Below are 17,437 nucleotides of genomic sequence, written 5' to 3'. Positions count from 1 at the left end.
GTCCTCAGGCCCTCTGTTCCCTCCGCTGTAACAAACACTCCTGGGGACCCTGCCAGGGTGGGGGAGACTGAGGACAAATACTGCTGTCACTCCAAAGGACATTCTGTAGCAATAAAACTATCAAGTGTATCTCCTCAGATGTTTTTAAGACCAAAAGCATGAGCCACACAGAAAAAAATCAAACATGACAAATCAGAATCTGTTTGTCAAAAAAACACCACTGAAGGGGCGCCCGGGTGGCTCAGTCGGTGAAGTGATCTCGTAAATGTTCCGTGTCTCGACGCGGGTGATGCTCGCACAGACGTATACATTTGGGGAAGTTCGCCTGCACGCTTAAGATGCGTGTGATTTTACCCCACGTAAAACCCTGCAGCTGAAAATGCAGCTGAAAATGTACAACTAACTCCTGGCAAGAGACTGACTTTCTGCTGTAGCCACTTACGGGTACTTCCCTGATACTTGAACTCTATCCAATAGTGGCAGTAATGACCTGCTCCCCCCCCCCCGCCCCCCTTTTTTATTTAAACCAGAATTTGCTGTTTGAATAAAAAACCTGCCGTGCAAGTGTTTTTAAGTCGTGTTTTGAGTCCAGGATGTGGATGATGCCCAGTCGTGGCTCCCGTGATAACGATCCTGTCTGGTATGCTACTGAAACGTGTTATACGTTACTAATAATTATCTTCCCCCTTCCTGGGGCCCTGTGCAGGCTCCTGCCAGGTGCCCGGGGGGCACCACCAACCCAAGTCCAATTGTAGATGGTATCTTGGGCTATCTTTTGCATCTTTTCGTTGGTTTGTTTTTGTGTATTTAGTTCCGTGGCATGATCATTGCAGTGTGAAAGGAGAGTCTAATTCCTATCTGATTCTGTGCAAAACTGTTGTGTATCACACACAAACATAACCACTAATGAGCTCATTAAGTGCTGAATAGTTAAGCAGTTGCCACATTCAGTGCTTTCTATTATGCTCAAATCCTTGGTGGGTGGTTATAAAAGTGTTGAAGGGTTTTAATGGTATTTGGGGAAGGTGGTTGGGGTTGCTGGAAGGAGCTGGGAGGGCACGGTTTTCCCCACTTAAAATAATTGTTTGTCCTCAGTTTTTCCATTTGATTTATCTATTATGTGTTTAGATTATGCCTGTTTAAAGAGATACACACATGCATAGGTAATATATATATACTGTATATACAATATGTGTATATACAAGGAACACGTAACCCAGACAAGCCCAACCGAATAGTATTTCCCGTTTCCTCTATTCCATTTTTTTTTTTTTTTTTTTATTTTTGGGACAGAGAGAGACAGAGCATGAACGGGGAAGGGGCAGAGAGAGAGGGAGACACAGAATCGGAAACAGGCTCCAGGCTCCGAGCCATCAGCCCAGAGCCTGACGCGGGGCTCGAACTCACGGACCGCGAGATCGTGACCTGGCTGAAGTCGGACGCTTAACCGACTGCGCCACCCAGGCGCCCCTCCATTTTTTTTTTTAATTATTTTTGAGAGAGTGTGAGTGGGGGAGGAGCATAGAGAGGGAGCGGGGACAGAGGATCCGAAGCGGGCTCCATGCTGACAGCAGCCAGCCCGATGCGGGGCTCGAACTCACGAACCATGAGATCATGACCCGAGCGGAAGTCGGACGCTTAACCAACTGAGCCACCCGGGCACCTCTTTCTATTCCATTTTTTTTTTTAAGATTTGCTGGGCACATGCCACTACTTTGCTGATCTGAGTCACATAAAAAAGTCTGGAACCATTTCAGGCCTCCTCAGTGTGGACAGGTGCTCCAGACCTGTTTTCCCACTACAACGTGCCCACCACCTTAGTCCTGTTCACCACTGTATGCTCGGCACAGCGTGGGGACTGGCACATAGTAGGTACTCAATAAACATTTGCAGAATGAATGGATTGGGCTCCAGCTACAGAGCCGCCTGGCTAGAAGAGGCTGTTAGGCTAGGTCAGATCCTGCTTTTTGCTACCTGCCAGTTGTGTGACCTTGTGTAAGCCCTAGGGAGTCTCACCCTCTGGTGACAATGGCTCTGTTATGTGTGTGCCTCCCCCAAAGGCCACTAGTGAAGTTTACGTAAGAGCAGACGGCAAAGCGCACGTGAGGCCACCTTCCGGGCCCGGCTCCCACCTCCCGCTCCCTTCCTCCATTGCCAGATCCACCCCTGTTTTTGGGGACACCCCTCTTGCTCCTTTGAAGAAGCCTGGCTTGGGAGGAAGTGCTCAGGCTAGCCCAGCATTTAGGCTTGGACCTGCGTCCTAAGCTCTTAGTCACAGGATGGGGGTGGGGGACTGGCAGACACAGGGTGATGACAGCTTTGTCTCTCCTAGCGACAATGTTTCTATGGCGGTTGAACTTTTGTAGGGGGGAGGGGTCGACCTTATTAAGGTATAACTTGCATGCCATAAAGTGCATCTGCTAAAGTAGGTAATTGGATGGGGGGGGGGGCGCCTGCGTGGCTCAGTCGTTGGGGCGGCCCACTTGACTCCAGCTCAGGTCATGATCTCGCAGTCTGTGAGTTCGAACCCCGCGTCGGGCTCTGTGCTGACGGCTCTGAGCCTGGAGCCTGCTTCAGCTTCTGTGTCTCTCTCTCTGCCCCTCCCCCACTCGCTCTGTCTCAAAAATGAATAAACGCTAGAGAATTTAAAGAATAAAGTAAGTAATTGGATGAGTTTTGGCAAGATGCATACGTTAGTGAAACCCACCGCATTCAAGATACACGATATTCCCACCGCCCCCAGATTTCCTGCTGCTTCTTTGCAGTCTATCCCTCTCCAGCCCGACAACCACTGATCTGCTTTGGGTCACTAAGGATTAGTTTGTCTCTTCTAGAATTTCGCATGGGTGGAGTTATATAGTATGTTGCCTTTTGCACCCTGCTTCTCTTACTTTGTATCGTGCCTTTGAGCTTTTAGGCATGTTTTTGCACAGACCAGTTTATTCCTCTTTGTGTTTAATCACCAAAGAGTATTCTGCTCTCCACCCTTCACGTTTGTTTATCCGTTCACCTGTAATGGACACTGGGCGCTTTCCAGCTTGGGGCTAATGTATATAAAGGTGCATTTGTACATGGCTCTTTGCCTGCCCTCCACTTTCCATAGCAAATATTTTGCAATGCCCACGAAGGGTACACAAATATTTGCTGCTCCGTAAAGGGAGCAGACCATCCAACAGCATTTAAGACGGGGGGGCGGCATTCCCTCCATCTATGCCCAGTGTTAACCCCTTGGTTGCTAGGGTGGGGGAGATCCAGGGACTCCCCACGTCCAGCCGGGGGAGTGATAATACGGGGGCGGGGGGGGGCAGCTCATGGCAGTGGTCGTTTAGCAACAGGTTGAATCTATAATCTGATATTTTCATGTTTGAACCACCCTGATGGCCACACCAGCGCATGTGATGGCTTGACTATCAGCTCTGGGAAAACCCTCTTGGCTCTGCTGAAATGGAATGAAATGAAATAGATAATGTAACTCATCTGCACATGACTTTATTTAAGTTTACTTATTTTAGTTACCTCTATACCCAGTGTGGGGCTCAATCTCATGACCCTGAGAGCGTCACATGCTCTTTTGATGGAGCCCGCCAGGCGCCCCCCTGCACATGATTTTAAAAACAATCTCTTAGGGGCGCCTGGGTGGCTCAGTCAGTTAAGCATCTGACTCTTGATTTTCGGCTCAGGTCCTGATCTCACAGTTCATGGGTTCGAGCCCCACTTGGTCAGCACAGAGTCTGCTCGGGATTCTCTCTCCCTCTCTGCCTCCCCCCCACTTGTGCTTGCACTCTCAAACTTAAAAAAAAACCCCACACAACCTCCCCCCCCATCTCTCTATTGCCCTAAATGTAACAAAAAAGAAATAAAACGGTAATTTATAACAGGAATTTTAATACGAAAATCTGTGGGGCAGAACCGAGAACCCAAGGAGGTAGCTAGATATTTATTTACATGGGTAATGTAGGCAGCTCCATGCTATTGGTGTTTGATTATCAAGAGCCACGTAGAACATGATTTTCAGAAATTGTTGACAATCCTTGGCCGGGTTTTGAACAAAACACCATACAAACTTGCCTCATTTAGGACCTATTAAAACCTTACACAAAGGACTTTGTGTTTGCATGAATAGAGAGTTCGGTTCTGGGCTCAGATAATTTTTTTAATTAAATTTTAATGCTTATTTTTGAGAGAGAGAGACAAGAGTGGGAGTGGGGTACGGGCAGAGAGAGAGGGAGACACAGAATCCGAAACAGGCTCCAGGCTCTGAGCTGTCAGCACGGAGCCCGACGCGGGGCTCGAACTCACAGACGGCGAGATCATGACCTGAGCCTAAGCTGGATGCTTAACCGACTGAGCCACCCAGCCGCCCCTTTTGATTTCTAAACTTTATTTACTTTTTATTTATTTAAGTAATCCCTGCACCCAAGGTGGGGCTTGAACTCACGATCCAGAGATCAAGAGTCGCATGCTCTTCTGGCTGAGGCAGCTGGACCACCCTGGGCTCCGATGATTCTTACCCAGCGTTTTCTGAGTGAGGCTAAAATTTGGTTAGTAGACATTGGTATGAAAGTGCTGGTTTTTACAATACCGAAACGTCTCTGTTCTAGCTAAAAGCGAGAGCACTAAACCCAGTAATACACATCCTCATATAAACTCATTAATTCAAGCTAATTGCTGCGGTAGGGTTTTCTGCCATGTTATTACTTAATCGATAATAAAGATCGCGAATGCACAAAGCTGTCACACAGTATTAGAGAGGCTACAAAAGATTTTAGTGTAATTGCTGATAGTTCAAGAACAGTGAGGAGAGGAGAAAACACCAAAACGCCGTGGATAATGCCAAGAGAAATGATCTATTGAGACCCCAAGTCGCCTGATGAAACTGAGTTCGGTGGGAAGTTGCCAGAAGCACTTGATGGGGTTCCCTTATCAAATCACAGCTAAGGCAGGGTCATTTTATATATATTTTATATAATAAATAAATAAGCGATATATATATTCATAAATATATACGAATATATATATATATATATATATATATAGCTGTGTCAAGAAATCACACCAACAATTTCTAAATAAGTTTCTAAATAAAACAAAATCATTGCAACAATTAAGAACGATGTGAGCTTCAGCTTATGTTCCTGGCAAACAACTTAAAGAAATATGTATATAGAGAGGGATCGTTTCCATTCTTTAGAGAATCAAAAAGAAATATTTAAATAGACGGATGCATACATTAACTTATATATTAATTTATATTACTGTGCCTGTTACAAAAGGTTTTAGACATCACACATCCTTCACGAATGCCCTGTGGCGCATTTCAAAACCGCATGTGACAAGAGACGATGTTTTATTAGGTGGAGACGCCCTGCATATTATGGGACGTCTCCATCCCTGGGCCGTGGCTCTGGAGAGCCAGGAGCACCCCGTGATCACCCCAAATCATCCCCGTATGTTTCCCAAACGCTCCACGGAAACCCAACAGTCTCGGGGCCATTTGCGGGTTCAGTGGCTAAAAACAGAGGCTGTGTTCTAAGAAGTCAGGCTTTGGACATCTGAGTCTCAGGAGACTGGGACAAATTCGCATTCGTCTTCCCTCTTGCTGGCCTGTGAGGTCTCCTCCTCCAAGGGCTTCATGTGTGTGCAATGACACCGATCCCCCACACCCGACCTATAGGTTCAGGGAGGCCGTGACTTGCCTAAGATGACCAGGAAAATCAGTGGCCAAGCCAGGAGCCAACCCCAGCCTTGATTCCTGACCCCTTTACCACTCAAGTGCCACCCAGCACCCAGTCACCTCCATTTCTTAGGTGCAAAGCAGCGTTTCGGAGAGGCAGAGCGGTACCACAGAGAGGGGCATAGTATCCAACTTCTGTGTGGGCTCCAGACTGACTGCCTGGGTTCAAGTCCCTGCTCGGTCACTTCCCAAGCTGTCTGACCTTGGGCAAATGGCTTTACCATTCTAGCCTCAGTTTGCTCCCCTGTAAAATGGAAATAATAGCAGCTCTCACCTCAGGACCTGGGGGTGAGACATAAATCAGTGAATCTGTGTGAAATACTGAGAAGGATGCCTGGCACACGGTATGTGCTGGGTAACGTGAGTTATGACGACTGTTAATCCGGCCTTGCCGTGGGCTAACAGGTGCAGAGAGCTGAAATCATGAGGTAACGCAGTTAACATGGAGTGGGGCCGGCATCCAGGACCCGGTTCTTAACCATAGCTGCAGCTCAGGGCTCTGAGCCTGTTCCCTCCTCTGGAAGAGGAGGTCAAGAGCAGCATGCACCTCCCGGGGCTCCCGAAGGGCAATAGTTCTCCGGTCCTGCAAGACACAGGGGACTAGAGAGGCCTAAGACTCAAGAGTCAGGAAAGCTACAGAACCACGGAGGGGACAGGCTTACCGGCGCCTTGGCCCCACAGCAGGACAACGGCGCCCTCTGGTGGCGGAAGCAGCCCCAGCAACCAAGTGCCCCACGGACTGTGAGCTGGACAGAGGGCGCTCATTGAATCCCGGAAGAAACTGAGGCACAGAGAAGCTGGGACAGTCGCCCGGGCCCACCTAAGTCGCAAGTGGTAGAGCTGGGGTTTTGGTCGCGGCAGTCCAGCCCAGAACCCACACGCTTTCCTCTTTACAAAAACTGTCCGTGCTCTGAATAAAGCCCACGCTCTCGGAAATCTTGGGCAGCGTAGGTCCTCGACGTCCGGGCCTGTGCCGGGCCCTGCAGGGCAGCTGGGCATCGCCGGCCCGCCCACCAAACGCCAGCGGCGCCAAAGCAAAGGCCAGCTCCCCGCGCCTGAGCGTTCTTCTCCCGACCCCAGGAGCGGCCGCTGGAGCCTCAGCCGCTTCCCGCCAAACTCAGGAGTGACGGGTTGGGGTACTCGGGGTTCTCGATGACCCCGGGGCCGAACTTGAGCTCCAGGAAGCGACGGTAGTTGTTAGGCGCCTGCGCCACGAAGCCAGCGAAGGGCAGGGGCACGAGAGGCTGCAGGAAGTGTTCGGGGAACTCGACATCCTGCCGGTGGTCCAGCCACGTGTCCTTGGTCATGACCCCGTTGCGGGGGTAGAAAGGCCACAGGTCCACGTGCAGATGGTTGCTCTCGCTGTACTGCACGCGGAAGAAGTCGCCCTCTACGGCCTTCTCCCACACGAAGCCGCGCTCGTCCACCACCGAGCCCGCCTCGGCGCCGCGCAGCTGCTCGCAGTTGCCCACGTCCTCCAGGTAGATGCCCAGGTCCACGTCGTAGTCCCACGGGATGATGTCCCCGTGGCGGGCGGCCCCCAGCAGCGAGCCGCCCTCCAGCCAGTAGCGCACGCCCGCCGCCTCCAGCACGCCCACCACGTAGCGGGCGGTCTCGCGCAGCGCGCGCAGGCAGCACGGCGGCGTCCAGCGCTGCTCGTACAGGTAGGCCGGCGTGTCGCCCACCACCGTCCCGAAGCAGCGCGGCGTCTCCTTGCCGCAGCCGAACCACTCGAGCCGCCCGCCCTCCCCGCTCACCAGGCGGATGCCCAGCGCGCGCAGCAGCGCCGCCCGCCGCGCGCGCCCCTCGCGCTCCGCCTTCCAGCGCGCGTGGGCCGTGGCCAGCGGGGGCAGGCGCGCCGCGCCGAACGGCAGGTCCAGCAGCCGCACGGCCCAGCCGCGGAGCGCCGTCTGCAGGAAGAGGCCGGTGCCCACCGGCCGGGCCAGGGGCGCCGACAGGTTGAAGAGGTCGCGGGCGCGCAGGAGCACCACGGCGTCTCCGTCCAGGGCGTCGCAGCGGGGCGCGGACGGGGCGGGGCCGTAGCGGGCGGTCCACTCGCGCAGGCTGACGTTCAGGGCCAGGCAGCGGGCGGGGTTGGCGGAGGCGACGGGGGCGGCCACCAGGCGTGCGCCTCCGGCCCGGAGCACCTCCACCATGTGCTCCAGCTGGCCCGGCACCTCGGCCCTAGCCCCGTCGGGCACCAGGGCCACGAACTCGGTGGCTACATAGGTCTCGGGGCGCGAGGCGGCGGCGGGCCGGTCCAGGGCGGGCTGGAGTAGCGCCAGACGAACGTTGGGAACCCGGGGCAGGGCCAGGGGTGGGTAGGGGAGCGTGTCGGCGGCCACCACCACCGGCTGGGCTGCGTCCTGTTGCAGGAAGGAGTCCACCAGCTCTGGCACCGCGTTGTCGAAGGCCTCGAACTCGCGCACCAGGACGGTGACGCGGGGGCCGGCGGCAGCTCCACGGCGGGGACCCCGGGCCCGGGAGTTCCTGGGCTGGTGCTGTAGCCACGAGACATAGAAGAGGACCAGGAGGTTGAGCGTGATGGCGGCTGCCAGGACAGCCTGGCAGCGGGTGAGCCGCATGGGGCCAAAGTCGGGCCCTAGCTGGGCCTCCAGGGCATCCTGGGGAGGGAGAATGAAAGGGGAGGCTGGAGCTGGTTGTCAGAAACCTCCTCACCAGACCTCCTTAATCCTCAGCATTGCCCTTCTCTCCCAGCCCTTTCTCTATGTAGTGTCAGCTCTGACTTGCCCTCCTCCAGGAAGCCCTCTCTGACTTCCCATCCACCCCCCTCTGGGCTCCTTCAGCTCCTTGGGTTCTCCCACCCTAGTCCACCACTCTACGTCATTACTGCGTGGGGACAGGTCTGCATCCTCCCACTGGATCGTGAGACCCATGAGGGCCCGCCCTGAGCTGGTCTCGATCACTGCTGGGTCCCACGTTCCACCCAGCACGGGACCTGGTGCTTAGCAAGTTTTTATCAAGTGATTCACCTTCCCTTCTTCCTTGTTCAATCCCACCTATTCCTTATCCTTTTCTTTGTCGACTTCTCATTCTGTTTTGGGTTCGATTAGAAATGCCCAACTCCATCCCCGAGCCCAGGCTGCACCTTCTGCTCCACCGTTCCCTCCTCCAGGAAGCCCCTCCTGATCTCTCTCTCCTGTCCCTCTCACACCCTGTCCGGGCTGCAGGGGGAGGCTGCAGCATGGGCACCGAGCCCCTCCCCCACCGTCCCCTTCTCACTTCCTCAACTCCTGTGCCATCTGGTCATCTGATGGTCGGCCAGATTGGTTTGGTTTTGCAAGAAAAGCTAGAAATGTTTTCTTAAATCAGAATTATCCCAATTTTTAATACTGCCTACTCATTAAATTAAACAACCACCACGGACTGGATCACACTCCTAGAAACATAGGGGCGCCTGCCTGGCTCGGTCCATTAAGCATCAGACTCTTGATTTCGGCTCAGGTCATGATCTCACGGTTCATGGGCTCGAGTCCCACATCCGGCTCTGTGCTGTCAGCACAGAGTCTGCTTGGTGTTCTGTCTCTTCTCTCTCTCTGCCCCTCCTCCGTGCTCGCTCTCTCTCAAAATAAATAAACTTAACAAACAAATTCCTAGAGCCAGAAAGTAGAAAGGTGGTTGCCAGGGGCCGTGAGGAGGGTGAAATGGAGTTGTTTAATGGGTATAGATTTCCAGTTTTGCAAGATTGAGAAAGTTCTGGAAACTGCACAATAATGTCGAATATATACAACACTACTGAACTATGCGCTTAAGAATTGTTTAGATGAGGGGTGCCTGGGTGGCTCAGTCGGTTAAGCGTCCGACTTCGGCTCAGGTGTCGAGCTCTGTGCTGACAGCTCAGAGCCCAGAGCCTGCTTCGGATTCTGTGTCTCCCTCTCTCTCTGCCCCTCCCTTGCTCATGCTCTGTCTCTCTCTGTCTCTCAAAAACAAATAAATGTAAAAAATGAAAAAAAATTGTTTAGATGATAAATTTTGCTTTGTGTATTTTATTACAACTCAAAAATTTTTTTTAATGTTTACTTTTGAGAGAGAGCGCGAACAGGGCAGGGGCAGAGAGAGAGGGAGACATAGAATCTGAATCAGGCTCCGGGCTCTGAGCTGTCTGCACAGAGCCCAACGTGGGGTTCCAACTCAGGAACTGTGAGATCGCGACCTGAGCTGAAGTCGGATGCTTCACCGACTGAGCCACCCAGGGGCCCCCACAACTAAAAATTTTTTAAATGTTTGTTTGTTGAGAGAGCATGAGCAGGGGAGGGACAGGGACAGAGACAGGCAATCCCAAGCAGGCTCTTGCTGTCAGCACAGAGCCTGACAGGGGGCTTGAACTCACGAAGCATGAGATCACGACCTGAGCCGAAATCAAGAGTCAGCCGCTTAACAGACGGAGTCACCCAGGTCCCCCTAGAATTTTTTTTTTTTTTTTTTTTAAGGGGAGTGGGACAGCCCAAAAGAGGCTGGGGAGGTAGGGCACGCCCACTCTTCATTCATTGGCCGCACTCCTAGGCAACCTCCAGGTGGCGCTGTCTCCCTGTGCCCCGCACAACTTTGAAGCTCTGGCTGGTCTCCGGCACAGGAGTAAATACTCAGAATGTTTTTCCACGAGGGATTTCCATGGGTTTCTACTCCTCCCGGGAAGGGTGACATCAGAGACTCAGCTAATCTTCCCACCCACCTAAATACTTCTGACCAAAGCTCCCCCTTGGGCCCGGGTCCACCCAGATCCCCCCTCAGCCTCCCCGTCTCCTTTTTTTTTTTTTTTTTTTTTAATGTTTTTATTTATTTTTGAGAGGGAGCGAGCATGTGTGAGGCGGAGGAGGGGCAGAGAGAGGGAGACTGAGGATCTGAAGCGGGCTCTGTACTGACAGCAGAGAGCCTGATGTGGGGCTTGAACCCTCAAATGCAAGATCATGACCTGAGCTCAACTGACTGAGCCACCCAGGCGCCCCTCCCTGGTCTCCTGACTAAATCCCCTCCTCGTGGCAGCCAGAGAGGTTTTCATAAAGCACAAACCTGACCTCTCCCTCCCTGGTCCGAACCTGCCATGGCTCTTCCGTAACCCGAGGAGAAAGTTTAAGTTTCTTACAACGTTCCACGAGCTCTTGGGTGACCTGTCCCTTGCTGGCCCACCGGGTCCAGCCCCGTCTCCTGCCATGTGTCAGACTCTGTGCTTAAGCCACCTTGGCCTTCGTCTCAAACAGATCTTATTTCTAAGCCTTTGGACATTCTGTTCCTTCTGCTTCTCCTCCCAAACACCCCTCCTCCCCATGCCTCTTTTCTCCTGGAGAACGCCTACTTAAGCTTTAGGCCTCAGCTCTGATGGCTCCTCCCCCAGGAAGCCCTCCCCGAACCCCAGGCTGGGTCAGAAGTCCTCCCTGGGCCCCCCATGCCTCAGGTTCCTGAAGCCAAACTCTGCACTGCGTGGCCTGAGTCTTTCTGCCTCTTCCCTCTCTATCTCCTACCGGGAATAGGCTCCTATCTCTCTTCACCCATCCCAGGCCGGTTTCCCCTTCTCTGACCCATCTCGGCTGACACTTAAGAATCCAAGTTGCACTTTGAGAGCAACTTTTATTTTTATGTTTATTTTTTGATAGAGAGGGGATCTAAAGTGCGCTCTGCACTGATGGCAGAGAACCTGAGGCGGGGCTTGAACTCACAAACTCTGAGATGGTGACCTGAGCCAAAGTCGGACACTTAATTGACTGAGCCACCGAGGCGCCCTAACAACTTAAGTTTTAGAACCTTGGAATTGCCTTCTGGATCTTAGATTGATTCTTCCTTCCTTCAGTCCCTCCCTCTGTTTGTGGAACTCCTACAACGTGCCAGGCACTGTCTGAGGCACTGGGGACACAGCAGTGGACACATGGCACACAAAGACAGACAGCAACCCTGACCTCACATTACTGGGGGGGAGGGGGGGGGAGGAGACTTTGGAACCACAGAATCTTCGGGGTCTTAAAAATCTTAGACGCTTAGAGCTTATGTACATAGAAGCACAGGAGAGACCACGGATAGTTTCGGAACCTTCTGAAGATTCTAAAAAGAGACCATCATCCTGCTCTGCCCGCATCTCCCAACAGTCTGTTCCCCACTCAGCGCCCAGAGGCATCCTGTTAAAACTCAAATTAGATCCCGTCCTGCGTCTGCTCAGACCCTTCTGTGGCCCACAACTCACTCAAGGGAAAAGCCGAGTCTTTACCGGGGCCCCCTGGGCTCTGTCTAATCCTGCACCCCCTCCCACTCTTAGCTCCAGCCGCGTCGCCGCCGAACACCGGCGTTCAAATACATCCGGGACACCACGGCCAAAGATCAGCTGCTCCTTCTGCCCGGAAGCTCATCCCCAGGTCTCCACATGGCTCCTCCCTCCTGGCCTTCGGGCCTCTCCTCAAATGTCACCTGTCCAGTGAGCCCTCTCTTTGGCTTTTCTTTCTCAAAATGCATCTCCCCGTCACCCACGTATTTCGTGCGCCCCACCCATCCCTGCGTTTTCTCCCCTCATCGTTATCACGTAGATTTCACTTATTATTTTGTTCCCTGATGTATACTCAGGGCACAGCTCGGTGCCTGACACATAGCAGGTGCTTAAGAAGTTTGTGTGGCACCAATGACTGAGTCTAGGTGTTCAGATGGGGAACGTGGGGCTCAGAGATAGAAACCATGGAGAACTCAGGTCTCTACTTCTCAGGCCCTGGCTCTTGGAATGCTCTGTCTGGCTGACTCTAGGCCCCAAGGTGCCCAGCCGGACAGAGGACAGAAATGGGGTCCTCAGAGACCAGTGAGTATGACAGACGAGCAAGCGAAGGCACCAGAGAAGAAAGAGAAAGGAATCATCCAGCCCCCTGACTAGGTTGCTCTTGGCTTCCCCAACTATGAGGGCTCAAATCTCCTTTATCGAGGCAAAGTGGATGAAATGATGATTTTGAAGGTGCGAATGTTCTTTCTCTGAGTCCCATCAGGATGATACTATCAACGATTCTAGCCAATCGTGATTCGCCAGGCCCCTTTCTAAGCACTTTACACATAGGAACTTGTTTGCTCTTCAAGTTCTGATCACATTTAGAGATGAGGAAAACTGCAGCACAGAGAAGCGAAGTCACTCGTTCAAGGTCACGCAGCTGGGAGATGGTGGACCCAGATGTGACTCCCAAGCCTGGCGAGTTTTGCCCAGGGTCTTTGTCCAGTTTATTGTTTTCAACCAATAAACTCTGCTATCCCTCTCGGGTCCACTCAAGACAGCCCAGCTCTCTGTCCACCCTCAGCGAACATTCTGCAGGTGCTTTCAAAGCTGAATATGGCATATTCCGTACTTTAACCCATTAACTCTTCTGGGGACTCGGAAAGATCGAGGCAGTCACTGGGCAGGCCCTCCAGAGGTAAGCAGACAAAAACCACACTCACAACTTACAGATAGGTCAGGAGACCAGCAGGGGGTGTGGCAGAAGAAAGGGGGTCAGGGAAGGAGAGGACAGTGAAGAGGAGACTTTGTGTCTCTCTGTGCCCATCAAACAAGTGTCAGTGGATCCAGATTCCCTTCAGGCCTAGGTTCACCCGGCCTGAGCTCTGATCTGGACTGAGTCTTAGCTGCTGCATCTGCGGGGTGCGAATGTGGCAGGCGAAGAAAATGAGCGGTATGTAGGAACGGCTTTGGGGAGAAGGGCGATTTCCACCTGAGTGCTGGTGACACTGTGGGACTTCTTACCTCCTAGGCTGCGGTGGGAGCTCCCGGTGGGCGGTTCCAGACCAGCTCAAATGCACCGCTGAGGGAACAAGGACCAGAAAACCCCAAATCAGCCAATTTTGCACAAGAGAGTACGGCTTCATCTTACCTACAGAAGTGGCAGCGAGAAGGTCAGAGAATCCTTTTTCTTGAAGTTCCATAAGCTCAGGCACCGCCTGGAGTGTCTCAGGAGTGGGTGGGAAGCATGTCACTTACCACAGCGACCTATAACCATCCCTTTCTTATGAATGTGTCCAGAGAGGTGGGGCTAGAAGTGACCAGAGCTGTTACCGTGACAACGCCTTCCCTAGACACACTCCATCCTGAGACACAATCCTAAAACATCCCCTGCCTTGGTGGGCCTGGTTCCTAGGGTCCCTGGAAGGGGGGGGTGGGGGGGGGAGGTGGGGCTGCTCTTGTTACCATAGTAACCAGGGCTTGACCTTGCCCGTCTCCACCTCCTGGTCCAGGCCCTGTAACCATAGCAACTAGTCCTCCGCAGAGCATCTTCTCCTCTAAATAAAAACACCTGGTTGGTTTGGGCCACAGGCCTCCCACGACGAGAAAGAGGGGGGGAGCCGGTTACCATGGTAATGCCAGCTGGGCGGCTAGGGGGAGGGGTTGGGAAAGAGGTGTTCTCTCAGCAGTGTCCTTGGGGCTGGGGTCCTTGCTACCTGAGTGCTAGGTGAGGTTGCCATAGTAACCGAATGAGGGTGGGGGCAGAAGGACCACCAGGGGCTTAGGTTACCTTAGCAACCTTCCCCAAGTCCAGTGACAGGGCAGGTTTGGGAATTCATAACCACAAAGGGGGAGGGTTCCAGACCGCGGAAGGGTTACCATGACTACCGACCCCGGCCAGGAATCAGAGAGGTTGGGGCCATCGCAGAAATCACCCTTGGTGGTCGCCCTTTCTCTCTGACACTGTTTGTCCAGGAGAGTGGCATTTGGGTCTGGAGGGGGTTAGAATCTTTCTTTGGGGCGAAGGGGCAGAAAACGGCCCCTCCCAAAGTCCCGCTTTTCCTAGGGGCGCCCCTCGCGCTGGGCCTGGGTCTCTCGAGCTTTCCTCGAGGTGCGCGCTTCCGTCCCGCCCCCTCCCGCCCACCCGCGCGCGCGCGCGCTTTCGGGGTCGACCCGGGTGGGCGAGGCGCGCGCCGGGCCTCGTTCCCATCACCGGCCCCCCCGGCCCCCGCCAAGCGCGCGCGCGGGCGGTGCGCGCGCGGGGGGTGGGGGGGGGGGGTCCGGCCGCGCAGGCGCGCGAGGCACAGCGGGCGCGCGGGCCGGCCCCGGGGCCTCCATGATGGAGGAGCGAGCGGCCGCCGCGGTCGCCGCCGCCGCCTCCTCCTGCCGCCCGCTCGGCTCCGGCGCGGGCCCCGGCCCGACGGGGGCGGCCCCGGCCTCTGCCGCTGCCCCGGGGCCCGGCCCGGCCGGTAAGGGAGGCGGCGGCGGAGGCAGCCCGGGGCCTTCAGCGGGGCCCGAGCCCCTGAGCCTGCCCGGGATCCTGCACTTTATCCAGCACGAGTGGGCGCGCTTCGAAGCGGAGAAGGCCCGCTGGGAGGCCGAGCGCGCCGAGCTGCAGGTGAGCGCCGCCCCGGGACCCCCGACCCCCCGCCCGGCCCGGCCCGGCCTCACCCGCCGCCGCCGCCGCCGCCATCTTGGAGCAATGGCCGCCGGGACGGCCGGGGGGGCGGGAGGGGACCGCGACCGGCCCGGAGACCGAGAGAGGGGCCGTCCGAGGGGGCTCCTGAGGCACCCGGCGGCTCGAGGCGGGAGGGGGCGGGAGAGCCCGACCGGGGCCGGCCGAGAGGAGGCGCGCAGGGCATCGGACCCGGCTGCGAGCGGGAGTGGGAGCGAGCGGACCGGCAGACGGGTTCCCGGGAGAGGGGCCTCGGGCCCTGAGGGGAGCCCAGGAGAACTCAGCGGAGGGTGGTGGGAGGAGTTGGGGGGGGGTTCTTGTTGGGAGTGAGCGGAAGCCCGAAGGGTGCCCCGGGGTTCCCACCTCCGTCCCCGACCAGGTGAGGGTTGGAGGTGGAGCCTGATGGGGTTTGGAGGGGAGAGAGCGGAGGTCGGGGGGGGGGGGGGGGGGGGACGTGGGAGCCGCCGAGGGCCAGAGTGGAACGAGCGGGGAACCGGCCTGCGTAGGAAGAGGAAGTCAGGGAGCCTGGGACGGGGTGTGTTTCGGATTGTTTGGACGGTGGAGGCGAAACGAAAAGACGGCTGTATGCGGACTCGGGATGAGAGGAGAGCCTCGAGGGGTCCAGGAGGAAGATGTGTGCCCTTCCCTCTCAGGAGGGAACTTTGGGGAGGCCTGGCCTGTGTGGCTGAACAGTGCAGGGAGGCGTCCCCGGGGACAGAAGCATGGACAGGGCCAGGACTTGCCCTGGGAGCCTGTATGGAAGAGCTGCGGAGCGGAAACTCTAGTTTTGGGAGTGAGTGGGTGTGGGGGAGGGGGCGGGAGGAGGGGGGGTTTGAGACGGGAGGTGTGTGCAGATGTCCGGCGGAGAACCCTGGACTGGAGGGCGCTGGCGTCCAACGTGGAGATAAGGGGACCTGGGACGGGGACAGGGGGGAGGAGTCCAGGGGCACCTGGAAGATGGCAGGGGGAGCATTTTTGCACAGCGGGTAGACAGCATAGAAGAAGCATCTCAGAAGGACCCCGGGAGGAGGTATGTTTGTGGAAGTTTCCGGGGAGAGGACCCCATGGTTTGTGGAGTCGTTTGGGAGAGGGATGTGCCCAGGGATGATGTTTGGGAGAGCTTGAGGAATTGGCCCGGGTTACGTGACCTTGAGAAGTGCGGGTCCGCTCGCTGAGCGCTCCGCAGAGCAGAGCTGGGGCGGCAGAGTTGTGGGGATATGAAGGAATCCGGGGATGGGCAGCAAGGATTCTGAGGGTTCCTGGGCTGGGGTAGAATTAGCAGGAGCCGGTGCCTACTTCTGGCCGCCCATCTCTCTCCTTCCGGCTCACTGTTTTCCCGTCCAGTGGCTGTGGGGACCCAAATAACTGATTGGAATTCTGTCCAGAGGATGAATAAAGAGAGCGTTCCGCAATTCTCCCACCCCTAGGGAGGGATCTCAGCTGTGTGGTAGCTGGGGCTCGGCACTGAGGTGGGAGAGGAGTCCTTATGTAAGCACCCCTCACTTTTGGGTTCGATTCTCAGTTTCCGGAGCTCTTCCCCAGCCTACATCTCTCATCAGATCTCAATACCCCATTATGTAGACAGGGCCAGGGTCATTGCCCTCATTCAGCTTACTGCTGAAACGGATGCCAGCTGCTGTTTAGTGAGCACATAGGAGCTGCCAGGCCTGTATGAAGCACTTTAGCTGGAGACATGGTATCGTTTAATCCTTGCAGCATTCAGCAAGGGTAGGTAATAGCATTCCCCCCACCACCCTGCTATTTGAGAAAAGAATCCCAAAAGGAAAGGGAGGCTCTGGGACACTCAGTGATTGATCTAGGATCACAGCCTGTGGGTGGAAGGGCTGGTCTATGGGCTTTTAAAAGCACATGCTCTGTACCTCTCTGCTGTCCAGTACAGATGAGGAAACTGTTCCCAGGAAGCCCAGTGGCCTCCTCGGGATCATCCAAACAGTCATAGGCAGACCTGGGATTGCATTTTGGTCTCTGGGACCGCATGCGGGTGCACCCTACGGCACCCACCCTACCACTGTCCCGTATTTGTGACGAACGAGAGAAGAGTTCTGTTTATTCCCTCCCTCAGTGGCTCTTGGTAGGAACTCACGGACGGGACCCAGTTAGGCTCTCCCAGGTCTAGGCTGCGGCGTTAACTTACTTTGTACTTTTGTTTGCTGTTCGTTCCGTCCCGTTAGTAAAAGCGCACAGATCTCAGGAGTGTTTGCGTGTGTGTATATGCACGTATATAAGTGTGTACTTACGAGTGAGAGGGGAAAGTCCCCCTCTTGTCCCTTCCCTGCTCTCCCCTGAAACTGTTACTGCTGTGAAAGTAGTTCAG

The 17,437-nt window shown here is 55.1% G+C and overlaps 2 protein-coding genes across 8 annotated transcripts in view; one reads left to right on the top strand and one right to left on the bottom strand.

The window, feature by feature from the left end:
* Nucleotides 1-4,749: 4,749 nt before the first annotated feature.
* Nucleotides 4,750-15,471, bottom strand: FKRP (fukutin related protein). Of its 3 annotated transcripts, none has more exons than XM_053905523.1 (3): nt 15,099-15,471; nt 13,452-13,509; nt 4,750-8,358 (listed from the first exon to the last, which is right to left on the bottom strand). In XM_053905523.1, the coding sequence occupies exon 3, from the start codon at nt 8,317-8,319 to the stop codon at nt 6,832-6,834; it is 1,488 nt and encodes a 495-aa protein (XP_053761498.1). In that variant the 5' UTR covers nt 8,320-8,358; nt 13,452-13,509; nt 15,099-15,471; the 3' UTR covers nt 4,750-6,831. The 3 variants fall into 3 exon arrangements, with proteins under 3 accessions (XP_053761498.1, XP_053761496.1, XP_053761497.1); XM_053905521.1 differs by having other exon boundaries at nt 13,452-13,578; nt 15,099-15,143; XM_053905522.1 differs by lacking the exon at nt 15,099-15,471 and adding an exon at nt 13,893-14,611 and having other exon boundaries at nt 13,452-13,578.
* The window catches only part of STRN4 (striatin 4), a 26,790-nt gene continuing 24,092 nt past the window's right edge, over nt 14,740-17,437 (top strand). For 2 of the 5 annotated variants that reach the window (XM_053905518.1, XM_053905516.1), the window contains exon 1: nt 14,740-15,045. In XM_053905518.1, coding sequence (XP_053761493.1) covers nt 14,764-15,045 — 282 coding nt within the window. In that variant the 5' untranslated portion in view covers nt 14,740-14,763. The remainder of the gene's footprint in view (nt 15,046-17,437) is intronic. The other 3 variants (XM_053905519.1, XM_053905517.1, XM_053905520.1) reach the window with 2 other exon arrangements.

Source organism: Panthera pardus, unplaced genomic scaffold (genome assembly GCF_024362965.1).
Source record: "Panthera pardus isolate Hobbes unplaced genomic scaffold, ASM2436296v1 HiC_scaffold_18, whole genome shotgun sequence".
NCBI lineage: Eukaryota > Metazoa > Chordata > Mammalia > Carnivora > Felidae > Panthera > Panthera pardus.
This window is presented reverse-complemented; position numbering and strand designations above follow the sequence as displayed.